Source organism: Amia ocellicauda, chromosome 5 (assembly GCF_036373705.1).
Source record: "Amia ocellicauda isolate fAmiCal2 chromosome 5, fAmiCal2.hap1, whole genome shotgun sequence".
Lineage (NCBI taxonomy): Eukaryota > Metazoa > Chordata > Actinopteri > Amiiformes > Amiidae > Amia > Amia ocellicauda.
In genome coordinates, this window is record NC_089854.1 from 39,170,786 (window position 1) to 39,194,200 (window position 23,415).

Sequence of the window (23,415 nt, forward strand, 5' to 3'; positions counted from 1 at the left end):
GCACAATCTCGAGCAATACCTAGAAATGAACTAAATAAAATCCTTAACCATGTCTTGCAAATCACTAGAAAGAGAATGAGAAAAAAAAAATAACAACAAAGGATTCCAATACAGATTCTAAAAATAAACAAATCGGATAAACCGTTATTACAACTCGACAGCTAGGAATTTCTGATTAAATCTACTCTGCAGGAATATTAACTTTTACTACTGTACTGCTGTCCAGGTATTGGAGATGTGTAACAGTTTTTTTGTTTGTTTGTTTGTTTTTCCCCCTGTTTGTTGGATTCTTAGCAGGGGTATCGTCCAGTCAGAGGAGAAACTGACCATCAGTGCATCATGGGCTAAGGACGAGGACATCAGCAGACTCCTGCAGTCCCTGCCAAACTGGGCCAGTATGGCGCAACCCAGACAGCTGAGACAAAAGAGGGAGGATGAGGAGGACTTCACAAGGTGAGCAGGACGGCAGAGACCTGGAAGCGAACAGCCCTGGGGGGTTTTATACAGAGGTTAATTGATATGGGGATTTCGGTGGCTAGGGATTTTTCATTATTCTTCCTCCACGATCAACAACCAAAGTCCATAGAGTCCATGACAGCATTATGCGGGGAAGAATAATGTATTATTTATTTGTTCCTTAAAACATGACTGATTTCAGGCGCCACTAAATGGTTTTCTTCCTGATTACGTTAAATGTCACCTGCCTGGAGGCTTATGAAATACATGGCATATTAGATTCTCATCTTATTCTCTCCCAATGCAAAAAGTGCCTACTGGCTTTGTTGTATTTTTTTGGTTCCTGAAGAGTCTGTGGAGTTAATCTGCTATCAAAAGCTCCTCTGTATTTAGCAGACTAGTCTTCAGAGAGCTTCTGGTCAAACGACCCCTGAGCACCCATTCGTCTTGGACGTGTCAGTGCAGGCAATCAAACTCTGAAACCCCCAAGATCTCTCAGGTGGTCTTTTTCAATTAAGAAACATAAAAATTGATGTGACTTTTGATAGCCTGTAAAAACCAAAGCTGCTGAAGGTTATACATCACTTTAAAAACACTGACAGATAAAAGGGAGAGCACGGGGATATAATCAATATTTAGGCATACATATTAATCTGAATAAAAATCCCCTGTGCGTGTCAAGAGCTTTCTGCACCGTTATTTATTTAAAGCATATGAATGCCCATGACTTACATATCTCCTTCAAAAAGACTTTTCAATTCATCCACACGTCAGCCCCGTTAGATGGAAATTCCCTCTGGCAGTACCCCTACAAACAAAGCTAAATATGATTAATTTGACGTCTCTTGGCAGGTCGCACGGTGCTATTTTCTAAGAGGTTCTAGGTTAAATGAAGTGGCGACACTGCCCAAATCCTCATATCAGTGCCTCCGCGTTACGAAAGGCCTCCTTGTTAAGAATAAGATAAAGGAGTCCCCTGAGTATTCCTTCATGGTGTCTTGAGACGGGATAAAAAGAACTAAAGTCAAAAAAGAGAAAACTGGTTGACATGTTACCCCGTGCACATCTGTTCTCAGTGCACATTGAAGAAGTGGATTGATTCCATTGGGTCGATCTACCCAATGTGTTAGAAATACTTGGGTGCTTTGCAAAAAGCTGTAAGCATTAAATAAGTTGATATTTCAGGACAACGTTATCCTGTTGCTTATTTTCAAATAGTTTTTCCATATGTTGTTAGATATGTAAAGATACATTGCTAGATTTGCTTTTCCCAGCATTGACATTTGAGTTGCTAGATGTGCATTTTGGTGATTCTCTACAGGAAAAGTTTGGATGTCTCTGAATGTAAATGGTTACGGTTGACCTTTAACCTTTTCCTGCCTGTATTCTTTCTGGACTGGTGAACAAAGTGACAATGTTCAGAGTACAACAACAAAAGACAGTCTAAAAATATCTCACCATATCAGTGTGCAGCTGAAACGCATCCAACAGTGGCAGAGGGAAAAGCAATGGGGTATATGTTCAACTCATCCATTATATTTTAAAATTGTGATCCCCCTGCCACCACTACCTTATTTATCGTAGTAGGTCTTATTCATTGTACAAGCTTTTGATGTAAGATACTTAAAATACTAGTACAATTCTGCAATCTCGTTTTAGCTATTACAGCCCCCCCCATATCTCACAATGTCACTCCATTTCCTGCACAGGTTTCCATAATCCATGCATCATTAATTTTGCATTTCCATAGTTTTCTTCCAAGCACCAGTCCACTTTCCCCAGCTAGGATATGCCATAATTGCTTACTTGAACATATCTGACTGAAAATAATACAGACAACTAAAAAAGAAAACAACGTTTACTTATTGAAACAGCGTTCAGATTGCCCTGTCTCTAGGGATTTGTCCTGGCATAGAAGTTAAAGTAAATAAATGAATTAATTATACTGTCAGAATGGCAATATATTGAACTAAAAAGTGCTGGTATTTGAATTGCAAAAGGAATTCCATTATTGAAAGACCCCCAACACTCCTGTTTGCTCCTGAGAATTGTCATGTATTATTTGCGAAGAACAATTTGATGTAGCATTAATAAGATCTCTGTTCCACGTTGTGTGTGTATGTGTGTATGAGTATATGTGTGTGTTGTGTGTCCCTCTCGGTTTTCTCATGTGCTCTGTACAGTGAGTTAGTGTGTTCAAACTAAAAGGTAATTTACATTTGATTGTCAAAGAATAACAGCATTGAGTTATATGCAAATATGTTGGAGGTGTTTTGTTTTTTGTGTTCTTTTGCCCAGCCTCCCTTTTTTTCCATTAATCTGCTTTTGACATCTACAGCAATCAAGGAATGCTCTTATTCAATCGTAGACCTTTACACAAAAGTGAAAGTGTACATTTACCTTTTGTTTGTCGACACTTCCCGACAGAAACAAATATATGTCCAGTGTACATTCAGCCTTCAACTGTCTTTAGTGCTAATTAGATTTTCCCAGGATCTGAAAGGCAATATGTGCTGTAAGAATTATAGCCATTTGCAAGGGGCTTTTGTGTTGCTCTAAATTGACTGTTTTCCTAATGAAGTCCATTACTGGAAGAGTACTAGAGGAAGCCTAGACAGATTCAGGTGGCAAAAGCTGTCCCCTTTAGGTTAGCAGGAATATAATATGATTAACTGGGAGCCTAAAGGGGTTAAAATAAAGACAAGATGAATCTTAATGCCTGGTTAATGCAATACTTTACTCTAAAGTGCCCCATTTTGGGGATTAATAATTGCGGAAGCAATGCTCGACCTGACCGTACTACTGTAGTCACATCAAGCCATTGGCTAGTTAAAGGTACTTAGAGTGTTACTGTATTGCTCGGTGTTTTCAATGTTGATGTTAATTTCTTCACTAGGAATATTTGGGGAAAAAAAAAAAAGAGAGAAATTGCGAATAATCACGTCTGGGTGTAATAATGTTCTAGTGGGAAATCGGCCACCTAGTTAAGTCTTTGTTTGTGCAGTTAAGAATGAAGATTGGTGCTGATAGCTCTCATTTGACTTTAAAATGGCCTAGGGTGGAAAACTTCAGCTAATATATATATTTTTAAAAGTGGAATCCATTCACATTCAGCTGTGTGAGAGAGGCAATAAATAAATAAATATATATATATATATATATATATATATATATATATATATATATATATATCCTCTCTCACACAGCTGAATGTGAATGGATTCCACTTTTAAAATTGTGTGTCAGCAGAAGATTGGTTGTTCAGTCTTTCAATGACCAAAAATAACTGCTCAGAGAATCCAATATTAATGATCCAAGGTGGGAACAGACAGTAAATAAGTGAAAAGTAAATAAATGCAAATTCTCTATAATATGATTTTATTAATCACAGCTATTCAAATGTAGTAGAAGACTATGTTAGGACACAATAGTTGTGCATAATGTTTTAGATCAAGGGAGAATATGTATTGATATGGGTCGATGTATTTATTGTGTGTGTTCAGAAACATTCCTTTCATTCCTTAAATTGAGTTTTTGGGGTTGAAATGATGTAATTTGGTAATTCATGAAGTTGAATCCTAATTCTTCATTAAACTATAATTACTGATTGAAAACTTGTCTTCCCCATTCATAGAAACCTATCGATGTCAATGTGTGTATTAGTATTTATTAAATTGAATAGCATTGTTCCACATGAACATGTTAGTCTTCACCTGTACTTTCATGCATCAATAATTATCCCTAACGAGACAGTGGAACAGAAAGCAGTGAACAACTAATGGAGATAAAAGCCTGATTATTTGTAAGTCTGTGACTAATTGTTTGCCAACACACATATTCACATGAAACTGCAGCTCACAGTTCTTTCCTTTGAAAAGGGTAGTTGTCAGAAAAGGGGCACTAAAGATTGGTCAACAAGAGCAATGGAGAAAAGTGTTGCGGGGACACAAAATTGTCTGATGTGATCTGCTGCAGGCGGAAGGAGAGTGCTGCAAAGAAAAGCAGGCAGAAGATTCAGAGACTGTTGAGTCATGTGGCCAGGAGAACACTTCAGTACTAACATGATGTGTTTTTTTCTGTTTGTTTGCTTTAGTTTAGTTTTGTTGCTACACATTAGCATTAGGAGGGTAATTGTAGGATGAAGGCTTTGTTTTCATAAGCAACTGTAAACTTTGTAAATGTTTCTTGTGAAAACTGTAATTTTGCCCAGGGGTGGGTGAAGACATCTGCTGGGAAATAATAAAATTAATCATAATAAACGCACACAGCCCATCCAATCCTAAATTAAGCCAAGTCACCCCTATTTGAATAACTATCCACAACCCTGCTTAGAACTGAAATTAACATCTCTATTCAGTTCCTTCCTGAGCGTCTGACATCTGATAAGACCAGGCTGAAGCTGCCTCTGTATACATTGTATAATGTGGTGATAACCAGGCAGGAAGAGTGGGGTCGAAATGACACGCTCACTTAAGACGGCCAATGTATTATTTGTATTCCTTCTGGTCTTTAATCAGAAATGTAAACAAGACCGGTGGCCCCGGAGCAGAGCTGATCACTAAGTGAGAAGTTTTCAGCGTTGCTTAGCAAAGTGCTGAGAAGAAGTCAGCGGTAAAGATTTACTGCTGCTCAGTATTCCCCAAGAGCCAGAGAGAGAAACCGGTCACCGACTGCCTTGGGGAGATGTGCTGACAGGCTCTCTGTCCTGCCCCGCTCCTCTGGCGCTGTCCCTTACAACCTATTTCATATTCATAGTTTACTTACACGATAATTGGAGCTAATTTTCCCCTGAGAAAACTGGGAGAGAGGCACAAAATGAATATGAAGGCTCTGTCAAGGGCACCAGGGAGGCCTCATTGAGATGCAAGTTGGTATTGATGTGGACACTTGGCCACTTTTCAACCTTTATTCAAGTGTGAAACTGTGCCAGAATGTCTTCATTCGAGGAAGGCCTGTCTTTTTTTTTGTCTTCCCCCCCATTTGCCCTTCATTTATAACCTCTGTCTTGACAAATTTCAAGAGATGGGTTTTTGCAGACCCCCCCAACCCACTAGCCCACCTAAACTAAAGCACCATCTGAGAACTATAGAGGAGGGACTGAATTGTAGCAAATGTGAATATCAGGCTTTATTTATAATTCTGTACTCTTTCATTAGGAGATATCGGAACCAAAACCGTTTTTATCATGTGTTATCACCCGGTCTTGTTTCGACCTCTGCAGAACCTGCAGTACTGTCACAACCCATCATACTCATCACTCTTGACTTTAAGTTTTACAGACCTAATGTGTGTGTACCACATTACTAGAAATGCCAGCAAAATAAATAAAAATGACCCTCATTTTGGACTTTTCACTAGGTACTATTGCTTTGTAAAGCCAGCAATTGAATGTGAACCTTCATGACTTTATTATATCCTTCCAGGGCTGCCTTTGCTAAGGAGTCAGAGGTGCTCACTGGTAACCTAGGAGACAAGCTCATTCCTCAGAATGAAATCCTCCGTGATGTCAGCGATCTGAAAGCCCTGGCGAACCTGCATGAAAGTCTCGAGTGGCTAGCAGGCAGGCTTATGGGCTTCTTCTCCAGCCTGCCAACAACACAGAGTGAGTACCCTTACTTCAAAGAGATTCTGAGATTCATGTGAACTACAAGTCCTGCAGAAAGACCATTTAAAAACCTGCAACATCAATGGAAAATAATAAAATACTGCCATATGGATTGGTATTCTCTTAACCTGCTCGGACAGCATATTTCCCTCCCTTTACTACTCGTTAAGCTTGTCAGATTTATGGCATGTGTGTGACTTAAGGGCGGTTTGCAAACTTTTCTGTTGCCAACAATATTTAAGGAGTGCAGCAGGATCTTGCCCCTCCCTTAAAAGCCCCCCCAGTCTGTGAACAGGGCACCAAAGGATGTACAAAGCCATCTTTCTAAAGAGGTTGTGAAAACTATAGTCAAGCAGAAGATTGCTCAGCCTTCCAATAAAGGAAAGCCGAGGACCCTTCTAGAACAGATCTAAAGAAGCGGGTCAGAGATGTAGATATATGGAGGCCAGCCAAGATGTGTCAGACGGCTGTGTCAGCGTTAACATTTGTATGAACTAATTTTAGATAAGATTACAGAAAGGGATTGCAGGTTTTTGATACACTGAAACACAAGCACAAACACAAACTGCAGTTCATCAGCTCTCCGTTTTTAAGAAACCATAGTGTAGCGGGACAGTAGACCCTCAAATGTGTGTCAATTAAACTTTTGCAGGAAGTTAGCTTTTTCTGTAAATGACCTTTTTTATTATTATTTTTTCGAAAGTCTATTCAAGACTGCTCTTAAAACTAGATAAAAATTCAATAACTCTCAGACCGGAGAACGTGGCATAATTATCATTAATTTAAACAGTGCCATTAATGGAGTGTTTTATCACATAGGACAGCTTCAGTATTGTTCATTATTTAGTGTTTGCTAAGCTGATGGGACTTCTACAGCTTGCCCCTTATCTTTACTGTTTCCAAATTGGATTTTATATTACAGAACCAGTCAGGTATGAACAAGTCATTTTCTTCTTTCTTGTCTTTCAAACTAATACACATTTCTTCTAGTGTAATATTCAGAGATTAAGGGGTGCTTATTCCAGTTGCTGATCTTTGTAGTGCTGTGCTGCAAAAAGTTTCAAAGCCGACCTTGAGGCAGCCGTTTTAACATGCAAAGAGGAAAAGAAAAAAAGGAAAGAAAATTCCCAGAAAGGTCTCGGCGTATAATTTTTGCCAACATATTCCTGAGATGAATGTAGTGTACATGGTGCCATGAGCAGATAATGGCTTTCTTAGTGGATATGCACTAGAGTTAATTTTAAAGTGTTCTGTTTTTGTTGTTGTTGTTGGGATGGTTGTGTTTGAATGTGCTAGTGAGGTAGTAGGTAGATTGGGACAAATGCCCCCCCCCCTTCTAGACCTCTATTCCAGTGATTTCTCAACATGTGGTCCTTGAATTCATTCCAGATGGTGCACAAAACATTCTCCACGCAAACTGTTCCTTGTGTACTGCTTCATCACTTTCCCCCACAGCTGGGCTTCTCTGTGTTATTTAACAGTGCAACAAATTGCTTGAAAGGGAGAAACTTGTTTAAAAGAAACCATATTCCTCATAGCTAATTAGGGCAGCATTTCAGTAGTTGTATATTCATCTAGTCATTTTTTTTAATAACTTGCTTTTGCAGCTGCTGGCTTGCTTAATTAGCCTTTGTTTTTATAAAAATTATTAAACATCATAAATAGAAACAGCCAGTAGATTATAGGTTAGTAAACTTAAAATCTACTGCTTTTCATATGTGGTACCTAAAAACCCCATGGCCTGCAGGCTAGATCAAATTAAAACTTTAAACACCCCCAAAGTGAATCATAAATAAAATCTTGAAGAAAGTAAAATTAGACTTTTGACAATAAATTAAAATGTGGTAGGATACGGGTTTGTACTTCATATTTCCAGGTAGGTCAATGTTTCTTTTTCCCCCCTTATTATGTTTGACACAGATTTCCATCCTCATTGCAACTTACCAGTGTAATTTAATTGATTTAACATTACCGGTCAGTCGGTAGGACATCCTTTCTAACCTTATTGAAATGTTACCCAGGTCATTTCTATTTTTCATCCTAATTAGTTAACAATGGAAAAGAGGAACAGAGCCAGGGGAACAGCAATACGACAATCTAAAAGCTTATGATTGATGATGAAATTAGAGGGTCTTAAACCATTTTTAAGGTACTCTGACCAAAATCAATTAGCTGAAAAAATGAATTGAGAAAGAGATAATAAGACAGGATTTCCCAGGCCCATTGTGACCTGCTGAACTGGGACATTTCCTGCATTTGTTTAGCATTATTTAGCTTGAGGTGTTTGTGAGAGGTTGTGTTGAATGAGACTGAGAAAGAGCCCTCCTGAGAGCCTGGTAATTTAACTGGACCACTTCTGAAGGTAAAAGTCAAAGAATAATAATTAAGAATGATATATATAGGTAACCCTTTACTTTCATACCTGAAGTAACCCATCAAAATTAAAAGTGCCAGAAACATTGACATTGACGACAGTGTCATTTTCTGAGGAGACTTGTCACACCACAGTGTGGCCTGGAAGAATAAAAAGAAAGCAAACTGATATATTTAACTGATGCATTTAAATGAAGAGGGAGAAAACAAGAAAAATTGTCACTTGATCAGCTCCCCCTCTGATCTAACCATTGTCAGCCTGGAAAACAGACAGCTTACAAGATGCCAAAAAATAAAACATAAAAAAATACCCTTTTATGGCGCCTCTGCCCCCAAAATGTAGAGAGACTGAGAAACTGAGTGGAGTTGGGAGAGAGAGCTGCTTGTGCTCTGTTGTTTCAGGCCGATGTGCTTGTGGTTTTGTTTGGTGTTTATTTAAATACAAGTATTTTTATTTTGATCCATTTTGTTCCTGCCTCCTGGGTGCCACCTCACAATATAAAACCAATCTCTGGTGAGATCATTTGTTCTCATTCAGGGAAGCTGTAGTAGGAGTGATGTGCTTGTAAGGATGTTTTTTCTTCAGGCAATACCTCCAAAGTTCGTCTCCAGGACAGATAAAAACAAGGGATACATCAGGAGACGTTTAGTATACGCCACTGTGGCCTTTCTGACAGAAGGCCATACATAATGAATGAGGTTTTAAAAAAATAATAATAACAGCATCCTGTGTAGTTATCTGTGGAACCATGATTGATTCAGCACAGCTTAAGAAACAGCTTAAGATCTTCTGACAAGTACAAAAATACTGTTTCCCCCCCTCCCCAATCGCTACGGTAACATAAACTGATATTCACTGCCGAGCTCAAAGGAACAAAAGTTTCACTTGAAGTTTTACCTTGACCTTAGTATAGGTACACTACCTCAAGCAGTGCTGTGCTTCATTTACATAATCTTCATGCAAACCACAGTGGGTTTTGGCCTGCTTTAGGGCCATAAGCAAAGAAAATGCCGAGGAGACAGTTTCTATCAAACGCAGTCAAAGGTTATGGCAGACTGCATCAGTGGACTCCCCATGCAGATGTCATTCACTTTATACATACAGCATAATTAAAGGTTTTAGCAAGGGCATGCATTATTCATGTACTTTGATTCCACTAGGAAACAGCTTTGCATTCCTGGCTTTCAGATGCACTGTTTGGTGTTGGTTGAAAACCCAGTTTAATTTTTTTTTTAAACCAGGAAAAAGAAAGCGATTAAACTTTTTTTTTTTTGTCTGCCAGTGATACTCCATCTTCTCTCTCTCTCTCCCTCTCTTTTTCACTAGTTATTTTTTGCCACCCTCACCCTCTGCAGATGGAAACGAACAGAAGGTTTGCAGAGATAGGATTAGAAAATAATTGGATAAGCTCCACAATAACGTGAAAGAAGAAGGAGAAAAAATAAAAGAAGAGGGGGGAAAAAAGATGTCAGCGCAAGAAGTGTACATTCCCATGCAGGCAGTCTGTTTCACTCTAAATTGGTAGCCACATGCGGAGCTTTGAACATCTTGATCGCATCATCAAAGTTGATGTTCCTCCAAAGGCAGTTACAGAATAAACAGTTAACAGACCCTCGTGCCCAGAGATTCCTGCCAAGCTGCCCGGCACACAGAGGCAGGTTAAAGACTTGCTTGAAAAAATTGGAGCCATCCAATAAAGCGAGTCTTTCAAGAAAGGACAGAGATTAATTGGCATTGAAGGAATTGTGTTCATGCATTTAATTAATAACGCTGAAAAATTCTTGTTCATGTGATGTATTTTTTTATTTTTTTTATTTACTTCATAGCAAACTAGTTCATTAACGAAAATGAATAGGAGCTAGGGGGCACCAGTTCTGGCCTCCCTCTACTAAATAGAAGAGTCATACTTTGAGAAGAAGAAGAAAAAAAAAAGAATAGTTTTCACATCAAATGCCACCAACTGTTTTACATTACAATAATAGAAAGAAAAACTTTTCTCATCTGCCTTATTTTTAAAGTAGAATATATTAGTCCATTTAAACCATTTGTAGCTGCATCTCTATAAAGTTCCTTCAGTGTTCATATTCAGTGGAATATGGATGTCTCTTATAGAAAATGAAAACGAAAAGAGAACCGCCTCTCTGTGTGACTTTTATCACCCATTTCTCATTTACAACCCTTAGCTTGACTAAGGATAAATGCATGGATGCATTACAATATTATAGGAGACAGTAGTTTCCTTATAAATGCCACCCTTTATATAAAATAAAAAAGGTTTTAAAAATGTAAGCCTTTTATCATAATGAAAAGACGCTCCCTCCAAATTACCTGGTACGATGTAGAAAGAATTGTTTTCGTGATGCCCTCAGTCAGTCTCTTAACCTAACTTTCATGGTACTTCACCTGGAATTATAGTTTCCAAAGTCCCTGACAGCTCTGCTCAAATCACACTCCTTTTCCGTGGGCTGCACTGACGGTCATTTACTTAAGGAGACAGTTCATTAACCAGTGAGTGTACATACGCCATCAAGAACATTAATTCCCAAAATGAAAAACTAATAGAGTGTTTCGATATCTCTTCATCACCGCTGACAGTCGACTCTCCTTTCATTATTACTGTTTACTGAACTGATGGGAGTCACTGCCCTGCCTGCTTATCAAAAAACCCAGCTCTAATGAGATTTGATGATATTTGTCTCACCGTGGACACGATGGTGTGTGTCAGTGAATGTTCCCTGAATATATATACAAGTTGTAACGTGCAAGGGAGAGCGCCCTCTCTCTCTCCCTCCCTCTCCACCTCTCTCTCTCTCTCTCTCTATCTCTCTCTCTATGGTGGTCTACTAGAGATTCTGCCTTTTCATAAATAGTGTTTTTGCTTCTTGTTTTCAAGTGTGCCTGGCAGCCATCACTTAACAGGATATATTTCAAAGGTTTTATGCTGTGCAATATTCTTTTGCATTCACTATCATGGTATCCTGTTAACTTGTACCGATGGATTTGCAATTCACTCCTGCTTTTACAACTTTGATAAGCCCTCCGTTAGTATTACTCTGGTTATCATAGTGCCCATGCCATAATTCTATGCTGTCCCTTGAAGGACGTTAATGTTAACATGTTATTGTGAGTGCATCCTACAGTTTCTCTGCAGTACCTCTGTCTTTGAGTTGGCTATAATGGTGGTTTTGGGATATTTTTAAGATTCCTGAAAGACTATGGCAAGCCATTTTCATAACCAAAAGACTTTGATGTTAACAAGACATCCATTACTAACCTTGTTACCCCCAACAGGAATGCTGTGGTATCCCAGGGTGCACTATATACTCCCACACTGAGCTTAGACCTCAGCTGTACCCGCAGAGGGACAAAGGACTGAAGGAGATCTGCAGATTTCGATAATTCTGTCTTGCAGGCAGCGTGCAATTCTTCTCTGGCAAGAATGTGGGAATCAGATTCAGTAATCATAATAGCCTATATCCACTTGACTGATTTTCAAAAATAATTGTGGAGCCTTTTTATATTCATTCATGAACAAATCATGCTGGTAAAGTAATTTTGATAGGCTTTAAGTTCCTTCAGCTTTTGGAAACTAATTATACTGAAAACTTTCTTGTGAGATGTGGCAGGGGCCATAACATAGGGTCCTTGCCTTGAAGCAAAAAAAAAATTGTGGTGTTACGGTGTAGTTATTCTTCTTATTATGCATATTGGGTGCAATCATAAAGAGTCATCTCTTTAGTAGCAGAATGCTGCTCACTGGGTTAAAAGTGTTTCTTTTGTAGATCATGAAACTCAGATTCACTCCTGCACTCTTACACACTTGAGTTTGAGTTGCCTCAGCGGGTAGTTTAGAGCGAGCTGGGCATGTCAGAGAGAGAAGGAGGCCGTTGAGTTAAAACAGTACACTGTGAATGAAACGCTAAAATAGGTTTGTCTTATTTGTGTGTCCCAAGAAAGAGAGCGTTATTGAGAGAGGTTAGTGGCATCACAACAGAGTATGGTAGAAGAGCCCTGCGCTGCATGCAACTCTGCAAATCGATTGTCACCCCAGCAGCGGTTAAATCAGTCACTTGTGTTTCGTAAGCGGTCGTCTGCTGTCTGCACGAAGTGAGCCTCGCAATGTATTGCCGTGCTTCATTGACTAAATAGATTTTTATTTGAGGGACAGTGCCATTTTTTCCAGTCGTCGTCGTTGTCTTCTTCTTCTTGGGTTTTCTAATTTATGGCCATTGATTTACAAGAAGCAATCTTTCCAAAGACACTGCCGTATTATAGTGGAGTGCAGAGAATCACAAATGACTGCTTAAGCAAAAGTGAGAAGAAGGATGAGGTGCTATATTTCAAAGTTTGAAGGGTACTGGTGGGTCTGCTTCATGGAGGAGACAGTGGGAGGAACGAGGAGGTCAGTTTAGCACCATTAGGGATTTAAACACTTCCTAAGAGCCAGGAGAAAAAATGTGGTTATTTTTAACAGTGAAAAGTTTCTCACTGCACATTCCTGGCTCCCAGTCTCATGCCCATTTGGGAGAAACCCTTCACCCACCCTCCAAAATAATATATGAAAGCTTAAAACACAATTACAAAATACATATTTAGTTTTAATACACAGGCAAAGTGTGTTTTGATTCTATGCAAATATTTTGATCACAGCCACATTTTGTGATTGCTGGTAGTTTGTTGTTCAGTGCAGACCCAAATTCCTTACTGTTTTAATCCATTGCTTTTAGATTTAAATTCACATATTCATCTAAGCATGTGTATATGGTCTCCAGAGTTTTGAGTGCAGATGTGGACTTTTTTTATATATATATATATACACTCACCTAAAGGATTATTAGGAACACCTGTTCAATTTCTCATTAATGCAATTATCTAACCAACCAATCACATGGCAGTTGCTTCAATGCATTTAGGGGTGTGGTCCTGGTCAAGACAATCTCCTGAACTCCAAACTGAATGTCTGAATGGGAAAGAAAGGTGATTTAAGCAATTTTGAGCGTGGCATGGTTGTTGGTGCCAGACGGGCCGGTCTGAGTATTTCACAATCTGCTCAGTTACTGGGATTTTCACGCACAACCATTTCTAGGGTTTACAAAGAATGGTGTGAAAAGGGAAAAACATCCAGTATGCGGCAGTCCTGTGGGCGAAAATGCCTTGTTGATGCTAGAGGTCAGACGAGAATGGGCCGACTGATTCAAGCTGATAGAAGAGCAACTTTGACTGAAATAACCACTCGTTACAACCAAGGTATGCAGCAAAGCATTTGTGAAGCCACAACACGTACAACCTTGAGGCGGATGGGCTACAACAGCAGAAGACCCCACCGGGTACCACTCATCTCCACTACAAATAGGAAAAAGAGGCTACAATTTGCACAAGCTCACCAAAATTGGACAGTTGAAGACTGGAAAAATGTTGCCTGGTCTGATGAGTCTCGATTTCTGTTGAGACATTCAGATGGTAGAGTCAGAATTTGGCGTAAACAGAATGAGAACATGGATCCATCATGCCTTGTTACCACTGTGCAGGCTGGTGGTGGTGGTGTAATGGTGTGGGGGATGTTTTCTTGGCACACTTTAGGCCCCTTAGTGCCAATTGGGCATCGTTTAAATGCCACGGCCTACCTGAGCATTGTTTCTGACCATGTCCATCCCTTTATGACCACCATGTACCCATCCTCTGATGGCTACTTCCAGCAGGATAATGCACCATGTCACAAAGGTCGAATCATTTCAAATTGGTTTCTTGAACATGACAATGAGTTCACTGTACTAAACTGGCCCCCACAGTCACCAGATCTCAACCCAATAGAGCATCTTTGGGATGTGGTGGAACGGGAGCTTCGTGCCCTGGATGTGCATCCCACAAATCTCCATCAACTGCAAGATGCTATCCTATCAATATGGGCCAACATTTCTAAAGAATGCTTTCAGCACCTTGTTGAATCAATGCCACGTAGAATTAAGGCAGTTCTGAAGGCGAAAGGGGGTCAAACACAGTATTAGTATGGTGTTCCTAATAATCCTTTAGGTGAGTGTATATCAACAAAAAATCCTAAGACAAACTTCTTTCAAAGTGAATTTAATTGCATGTCTTTAATATAAATGCAGTTCATGCCAAAGTCCCCCCCCCAAAAAAAATTGCAGGACCTTTCAAGATTTCCTAAAAGGCAAAAATCCTTCCCATCAGATGCCCTATGTTTGGTTTTCAAGTGCAGCTCTTCTAACCAGTGGACTTTATTTCAGCCATGTCTCCCGGCTCGGACGCCCAGGTGAATGCAGAGCACATGCGCAGCAGAGAGCAGATCCTGCAGACGCTCAATGACCTGGCCAGGGCCTTTCAAGAGATGGCTGATCGCTGCCTACTGGTCCTCCATCTAGAAGTCAGGTACGAGACGGACATCATGCATGGGTTGTTACAGCATGATGGTGTGACATGCTCTTTCTTTGTGTGTGCGTGATTGTGTGTTAATGTAATCAAAGGGAAAAATGTCCCATGGAAAAGACTTGACAGAAATGATTCCAGTCACAACAGGAGCAGGTCACTTATACGTGATTGTTGCCGTGCTGGCACGATAAGATAGTCAAAATAAATAAACACATTTCCAAAATATTGACCTGTGTGTATATTGGGGAGGGAAACGGGAAAAGAAAATGCATTTATGCCACTGGGATGGTGGATACTGCAATAGACATTGACTAGAATATTCCTAGAAACAATCCAGGAACAAATAATAAAGTGTTTGAAGTGGGCAACGTACAGGATAATTGTGTTCAGCAACTGGGAATCTAACAAGGAGTGGGTTTGATAATTGATCCTGGACTTTCAACTGTTCTTTTATTCATTAAATCTTTGTGGTTTCATTTTCACAGGGTCCACTGCTTCCACTATCTGATACCGCTGGCGAAACAAGGGAATTACGCCATCGTGGCCAATGTGGAAAGCATGGACTACGACCCCCTGGTGGTGAAGCTCAACAAGGACATCAGTGCCATAGAGGAAGTGATGAGTGCTGGTCTTCAGCAGCACAAGTTTCAGTACATATTTGAAGGTAAGGTGCTTCCAATGCATTTTAAAGCATTCTCCACTCAGGTGACTTGTGGTAACGTACAGCCTGTCTTCTCAAACGCTTACAGTCTGTATTTCACTATGCTTTAGAAGAGATAGATGGATTACACATTGTATCATTAAATGCAACCTTCACAAGGACGTTTGATTTTGTATCATGTCAAAGACAGGAATGGAGTCTTACTCACGACAGCTGGAAAATTATCCTTTTTTTTTTTCCTTTACATGACATTCAACAGTGACATTTCCTCCCCCTTCTGTCTTGAAGTACTGTGAGGTTGTCTGACTGACTCAATGAAAGTGCAGTACATGGGTTCGAATTATGCCACTGCACACTAACTTTTTCTTGTTTAGTTCTTTGGCCTTAATGTCTTCTCTAAGGCCTCTGCTTTGCTTGGGGTTTACGTCTTTAAAGAGTAAATCCCTAAGTTGGTACTGATTCATTGCACGGTCCTGGTTAATTCCTGAGCAGAATTCAGTATGTTGTAAAGTTACAGAGATGGAGCAATTCATCAGTGGGTATTAGCTTCATTTCTGTATCCATGCATTGTGCACTATTGATTTTCACTTTCGAGAGTATGTCATGTGCCTTTTCAAGATACTTACATGGTGATTACGGAAAAAAAGACCAGTTGGAGGCGAGAGAACGGGAGACTCAAAAGTCTATTTCTCAAGTGCGTGATCATGATGAGAAAGCATCTGGAATGATTTTTCATTTTTCAGAGCCACTCCTGTCACTCCTCGGCATGTGTTCTTTAGGCTGTGGCCTGGATGAGGAATTAATTTAAGTGCTGCAGTGAAAAGTGTTTACTCTCTTGCTCTCCAGGTCTGGGCCACTTGATTTCCTGCATCCTGATCAATGGCGCCCAGTACTTCAAGAGGATTAGTGAATCGGGCATTAAAAAGATGTGCAGGAATATTTTTGTGCTGCAGCAAAATCTGACGAACATCACCATGTCACGCGAGGCTGACCTTGACTTTGCCAGGTAAGTAAAATGATTTGGAAAGTGAGGGAAAATAGTAAGGGGATCTAATGTACAGTAGTTATAATGCCATTACAAGTAACATATGTTTTATGCATGGGAAAGCATGTATCCTCACAATAAGTCTCCACAACCATGTGCATTTTCCAGTTGCACTATGGCTGTACTTTCCCAGTGAGACATTTGGGTTAAAGTGGCGCTACTGCAGGGTTAACTAATTGAGTTTCAGATTAGGCACGGATTCCAATTTTGGCGATATCTAGGTATGAAGTTCTGGCTATTGTTACATTTAAAGAGAATGGGCCTACTTATCCATTTAGTAAATGCTAGTAAATGTATGCTAATTCATTTAGAGAATTTGTTGCATTTGTAGTGTCAGGTCATTGTGTTTTGACACTAATGCAATATCACAGTTTGAAATGAGATACACCATTTAGTTATTAAACTATTTAATTGTTAACCCTGTATTAACTGGAGATTTTGATGTTTAATGTACCTTTTTACAGACAAATTTAGAATACTAAATTAAATGAGGGAATAATACATAACAAAATGTGAATAAATCAAATTATCAAGATCTCTTATGCCCATGTCATTTAACGTATCTCCTTAAGACGTATCTGTTTAGATGATGCCGTTAGACCATTCTTATCTTCTCCCATCCCATAATGTTCTTCAGAGTAAGGTGTAGATTTATTTTATTTTTAATGCAGTGATGTTGTTATCCTTATAATATAGATATTGATTGTGAAACCATATTTTAAGTTACCTTAGATAAAAGTGTCGACTAATTTAGTAGCCATAATAATCATAAGAATATGCCCCTATAAGAGGGTTTTGGGCTGTTGGTGTCTCTGTCCTTAAAGACATTCATGTCATATGAGACAGCCTCTTGGATTACATCCTACCAGAGCTGCTAGCCTGGTTGTATTGTAAGCTTCCCTTATAACTGCACAAGCTCTGATAGTGTTCAATATAGTAAAAAAGCAATTAGAACACTCTAACACAGGAAACTCTTTTATTGGTATGTTACAGTGATGGGGAAAATAATGGAAGACTTCCTTTCATTTGGTATTTTATGTCAAGAGGGGAGTTTGCCTTATTGGATGATATTGTGTTAGAAGCTTCACAAAGTTGCTGCCTGATAGCTCGTTGCCATGGTTTGGAATTGAAATCAGGTCTGTCACTTCTGCGTGCCCATATTCAACAGTCAGAGAGCGTGGCTTGAGTGACAAATTGAGCTGCACTGAGACAAACATGTATAATTGGCTCTTAGTCATCAATTCGGAGCCTATGGACTGTTCACTATCTGTACCTGACAGTTTTTCCTAAGATCAATGATGTGGAATTTAGCAAACAGGTTTTACAACTAAACTTTGGAACCAAATAATAAAACAAAAGAGGATACACAGCAGCTTAGTTTTCTGTAATCAATGTTTTCATCACAGCTGATGCCATTCATTTCAGAGGCCTTCAGTAATTGATGTTATCTCTGTAACGATTACTGTATTTTGCAAAGTATTGATCTGTTTATAGTTCTTGTCTTTTTGTTGAAACTAAAGGACATTTTTTAGGAGCACTGGCAAGTACTGGATTGAATCCCTGGGGTGACATTAGAACATCATCTTACCATGTACATTTGATTGTGCTTTGAAATGCTTATAATGGTGTTACTGTAATACAGGGGTAGTCAATTATTTTTTGCCAGGGTCCAAATTTCTTGGTCGAGGTATAGTTAAGGTCCAGACTCTAGAGGGGGGCGGGAAATCACAACTCCAAATACCCCTCTCCAACACACACAAAAATAATTCTGTGATTTAGTAATATACCCCGTTGCTTATATTTAGTACATTCATTTGACAAAGTACAAAAATAAAACATTTAAAGTGATGTAACTATACGTACTAAAGCGCTTTCAGACCACTTTTAATTGTTTTAATTTTTTAAGATTACTGTAATAGGAACTTTCAAGTAGTTCATGTCTCATTAAATCTTAAGTCTTGTACCACTTCCCTTTATCAGTGTACAGTATTCAAAATTAATGTTGCATAATGAAGGCAAAGAGGAATTCATGGGCGGGGGGTCTGGGGGAGGACTTGAAAATTGGAGACCTGAAATGCGCGATTCAAGTCGAAAAACTTAGCTCAAAATCTCAGGCAGATTTGGACTCAAACATATCTTTGCTTCACAACCACATATCACCAGCGAAAAATCACATATCAGCCGAGATTATACATGCAAACTAGATGCAGTTTCTGGTACTTGTCAATCACATATCTATTTCGGTGCAGCTCTGTAATTGTAATGGATGAGGATGCACAATTTTCTATTTGTGCACCTGCATTGGAAATAAGCTGTTTCTAGGTGGATACAAGCTATGGCATCATGAGCCCCCCAGCCCCCCCTCCCCGGTCGTTTGTATGCACTTTTAAATTTTGGAGGCGAGGTTGAAATATGTCCACATGTCAAACGATCTGCAGTTTAGCGTTTAATTATAGAAATCAGGAAAACAAACCAAATACCTGTGTTTTTGACGAGTACAAAGTGACGCTCTTGCCCCAGTCCAGAACGTGTATAGAGCCACCCGAACCAGGAATCTGCGAGCAACTAACGAATGGGAACACGAGCTCTATATAGGACATCCCATATTAATACATCACTTCCTATTGGCTATCCTATTCCACACAATAACAAGCACTGAGTGCAACAAACCTCCATAATATGCATTTAAAAAAAAATTAAAAAATCATGATAAGTTCATAAAAAATTATTCTTGCAGTCCATTCAAAAGTGTCTGGTGGTCCAGATTTGGCCCGCGGTCCACCTATTGACTACCCCTGCTGTAATATATTTAGTTTGGGTTTGACAGAGATTGCATTTTGGGGAATTTTAGGGCAGGGCTTCTATGATGTTATTAGCTTGACTTTGTCCCTGACCACTACAAGTAACATTAACTTGGATCGCATTAGGGTTATGCTTTTTTTCTCTTGCCACCCACATATTATTTTCTCTTGTACAGTGTTAACATTCAAACATGGTTTTATCTGTGTGTAACTGTTCTCTGTTGCTCTTTTGACAAGTCCCTTATGACGTCATGCCCATTCTAGGCCTTTCTGATGTTCTGTCCTTGTCTGAATAAAGTTGTTTTGAGTTACAACTCACCCCATTAGAATCAAATACATCTCTTTACTGGTGCCTTTTACTAGAGTCTCAAGTTTCAGTAAACGTTCTTGTATCCCTCATCTAGCCTCTTCAAGGCTCCCAATTTAAAACACCACATTTTTACAACATATTTTAATTCCAGAAATTCACATGGCTCTCTTGTCTCAGTTACTCAAGAGTCTGAGAGCTGTACGCAGCCTTCTGACCCACTATTTCAGTGGTTTATGGTTTCATGGCAGCTGTCTGAGGTAAAATGCTCATAAAATGTATTCACCATTGCATAAGCCACAAACCTTTAGATCAGGTTTTCCCAAAGTGCAGCCCAGGGGCCAAATGCGGCCCTCGAGGATGTTTGTTGCGGCCCCCCAAAGCCAAACTTCAACCACCCCTTTTCTGAACCTTTAGTGTATTTTTACACTTTCTGAAAAATATCTGTTACAAATTGCACATGTAATTTGGGGGGGAAATAATAAAACAAAGTTCATAAATGTTCCCTAACAGAAATGCATAGGAAATAATAAGAACATAAGAAAGTTTACAAATGAGAGGAGGCCATGCAACCCAACGTGCTTGTTTGGTGTCCATTAATAACTAAGTGATCTATTTTTAAATGTTCCCAAATATTCAATTCAACCACATCAGTTGGGACATATTTAATTTTCATCAGTGGTTCATTTTCTACTACGGCCCCCCATCCCATGCAACCTCCGGAAATTGTTCATAGCTGTGACTGGCCTTCTGATCAGCAGTGTAAAGAACCCATACATGACCCTTGAGACAGGAAGTGTGCAGAATCGGACATTCAAACTACACAGTGCTTTAAGGCAGTGAATACAACTTGGAGTGTACAAATTCCAGTGAATACACAGTTTATATAAGTACACAACTATTACATCACACCATGGCGTAGGCCTAGTTTTCAATTGATTATATTGATTAGTGTCCCTAGTCTGAAAAAGAAGGTACTAAGTCCTAAGAAGGAACAAACGTGCAAAGAAACAAGTGTTCGAGGAGAATATGACAATGACAATCTTGTGCAATCGAAAGAAGAAAGTGCTCTTGTACCTTGTATGTTAAGGACACAGCGAGAAACTTAAATAGGACTATTAGGAATATCGACAGGTCCGACAAATACTCAAAATGTGTTTTTAAGCAGTTATAAAATCTTTAAATCCTTTATCCTGTAGTCACCGTACTCCATGGAATTACATCTAGTCTTCTCTGCCAATTAGAAGGCAAGGACCTGTTCCCCAACAATTAAATGCAAACCATAAACATGAACAGGGAAATTAAGTGAGATTAAATCAACTGAATTTCATAACGCATCAGGAAACAAGTCAGGTTGTTCACCATAGTTTTGTCTAAATAAAAACAAAACACCAAGGACTAGTATTTCCCTCAGAGAAAGACATTTTAGCTGTTCATTGCCCTGTATAGATGCTAATCTGTTAAGAAATAAAATAACCCACTCAAACTTGTTTGCAATTAGGCCAACTTGTCATACTTGTGTATTTTTAAATAAAATAATAAATAATACAAATAATCCTAATAATACATTTCTGATCCCGGCCTCAGTTTTACATAAATAATTCTCCTTTTATTTTATTTTGATTACATATGTAGGAGCAATGGGTAGGAGCTGATTGAAATTGTGACAGATTTTTCAGACATTGTTTTTCTGATTACCAGACCTGCTAAAATATGCATGAACCAGTACCCTCTGTATAAATATAATCAGGGCATCCATTCTGGTGCGGTTTTGCCTATATTTTTTTAGTTATGCATATTTATGTTGGAACAGTGACATGCAGGTCATTATTTTTTATTTTCAGTTTTGAAGATGTTGAAGAATAATAACACTGCTCCTGCACCCTAGAGACTCGATAGCTACACTTTATATTAAATGGTAATTTCAGTTTTCCTGGGTTCAGCAATCAATGGTCGCCAATCACTGCAAGAACGTAGATGTGATCACTCAACAGCTCTATTATTCGCTGCCTTTGTGTCTGCCTGTGGGACCATGTTTAAATGGATGTTGATTTCACGGCCAGTCTAGCTGCAAGGTTTAGAGTAAGAAGCTATGCATAAATATTCCTTGGTGTGCAGTGATAATACCCTGTGGCCTCAAACCAGTTTACAGCAACAAGACAAGAAATTGCCTAATCTGTCCCAGAACCTATAGGGCAAATAACTGGGTTGAATCATCTCACTGGGCTTGATTATTCTGTTTTATTCACCAATACTTTCATAACATTAAAAACAAATCTCTGTTTGTTTGTTTTTAAATATAACCTTGGAGGGAAAACAAGAATTCATAAATAAATGCACTCCTATTTTTTGTCTGAGGTCAATGTTACACTGCAGTGATTTAATAAATGTTTCATTTTCTGAGCACGGTTCAGTTCTTAAAAGTCCAAATATGTCGGCACAAGAGTCCCAACGTACTGTGTTGTTCCACTTTTGCTTCAGTTCCACTTTTGATTCAGAGACTTTTACTTCCCACTACATGGAAAGTCATTCACGTTATAAGACGTTTATTCTGCGATCAAATGCATTATCATCTGTTTCTAGACCCATGTTTAAATGTGAATAAAACGTAATCTCCAGATGCTTGAGAAGATGAATTGGCTAAAGGTTTTATTACGAGGGCCCGGTGACATCCACAGATAAATAAGAAACACCTGTTTAACCTGCAGTTCAGTCATCACAACGTCAATCAAGCCACTTCAAAGACAATTGTACAAAGAATAATTCTGAATTCCACACAGCAATTACTGGCCAGACTGAACAGATATGGGCGGTGTAAAGTTAGTGTTAAACTGCTTCCAAAGTGGTCTGCTACAACACGAACAGCACATTAATACACATAGATCATTGACTTTCCAATGCTGGGACACCATAACAATAGTAGTACATAAGCTATGAACAGTGGGCCTTGTCAGGGGGTTTAACGGTTAAATACAGTTGCTGTAGTCAAGCATTGTGTTTATAAATATGGTAATATGCATTTGTTTTAATGGGGTGATCTGTTTACTTAATGGGGAAATGAAGTAACACAATGATTTGATAATGAATGCTAATTGTGTTGGTTACTGTGGGGACCAAACTGACCTGTTGTCACTGAAATTACAGGAAAACAGATAGCTGGCATACAAGTAATGTAAGCTCCCTGACCCTACTTTTACTAACACATTCAGTGGCTTATCATAAATGTATGTTAAAATAGCGCATTCGGACTGCTCTCTTGTGGGGTGGCGTCATGGGATATAATCATGCATAATGCCCAGTTAGAAAAGGAAAGAATATATATACAAGATACACCTCCACCTCAGATACCCATCAGCCAAGGACTTCTGTATGCAGCATTTTCAAAAATCGCAGTTGAAAATTAGATTCCGGCCTTCTGCTTAGGGAGAGATAAGCTTTTGTGTGTGATGAACAGAAAGGGTCAGCGTTGAATCAAAATAATTCCAGCACCGCATCCCCTGCAAGGGCAGAATAATAAGGATTGATTTTAGTTTTAACTGACTGACTTGACGGAGAGAAATGACCACCCTGTCTTTGTGAACTGAAGCACCACAGCGTGAAATGATGGCGTAACAAAGACTGTCACCTAGTGGCAACACATGGTAAATCTAAATTGAAGAATGCATTGAACATACAGTTGGGTCCATAAATGTTTGGACAGTGACATTATTTTGGCTCTGTACGCCACCACAATGGTTTTGAAAGGATACAATAAAGATGTGCATTAAGTGTAGACTTCA

At 39.1% G+C, this 23,415-nt stretch overlaps 1 protein-coding gene across 1 annotated transcript in view; it reads left to right on the forward strand.

Moving 5' to 3' along the window:
• The window catches only part of exoc4 (exocyst complex component 4), a 172,092-nt gene that overhangs the window by 137,463 nt on the left and 11,214 nt on the right, over positions 1 to 23,415 (forward strand). The window contains exons 13-17 of the mRNA XM_066705134.1: positions 295 to 453; positions 5,880 to 6,058; positions 14,681 to 14,822; positions 15,308 to 15,486; positions 16,330 to 16,489. Of these exons, the coding sequence (XP_066561231.1) occupies positions 295 to 453; positions 5,880 to 6,058; positions 14,681 to 14,822; positions 15,308 to 15,486; positions 16,330 to 16,489 (819 nt within the window). The remainder of the gene's footprint in view (positions 1 to 294; positions 454 to 5,879; positions 6,059 to 14,680; positions 14,823 to 15,307; positions 15,487 to 16,329; positions 16,490 to 23,415) is intronic.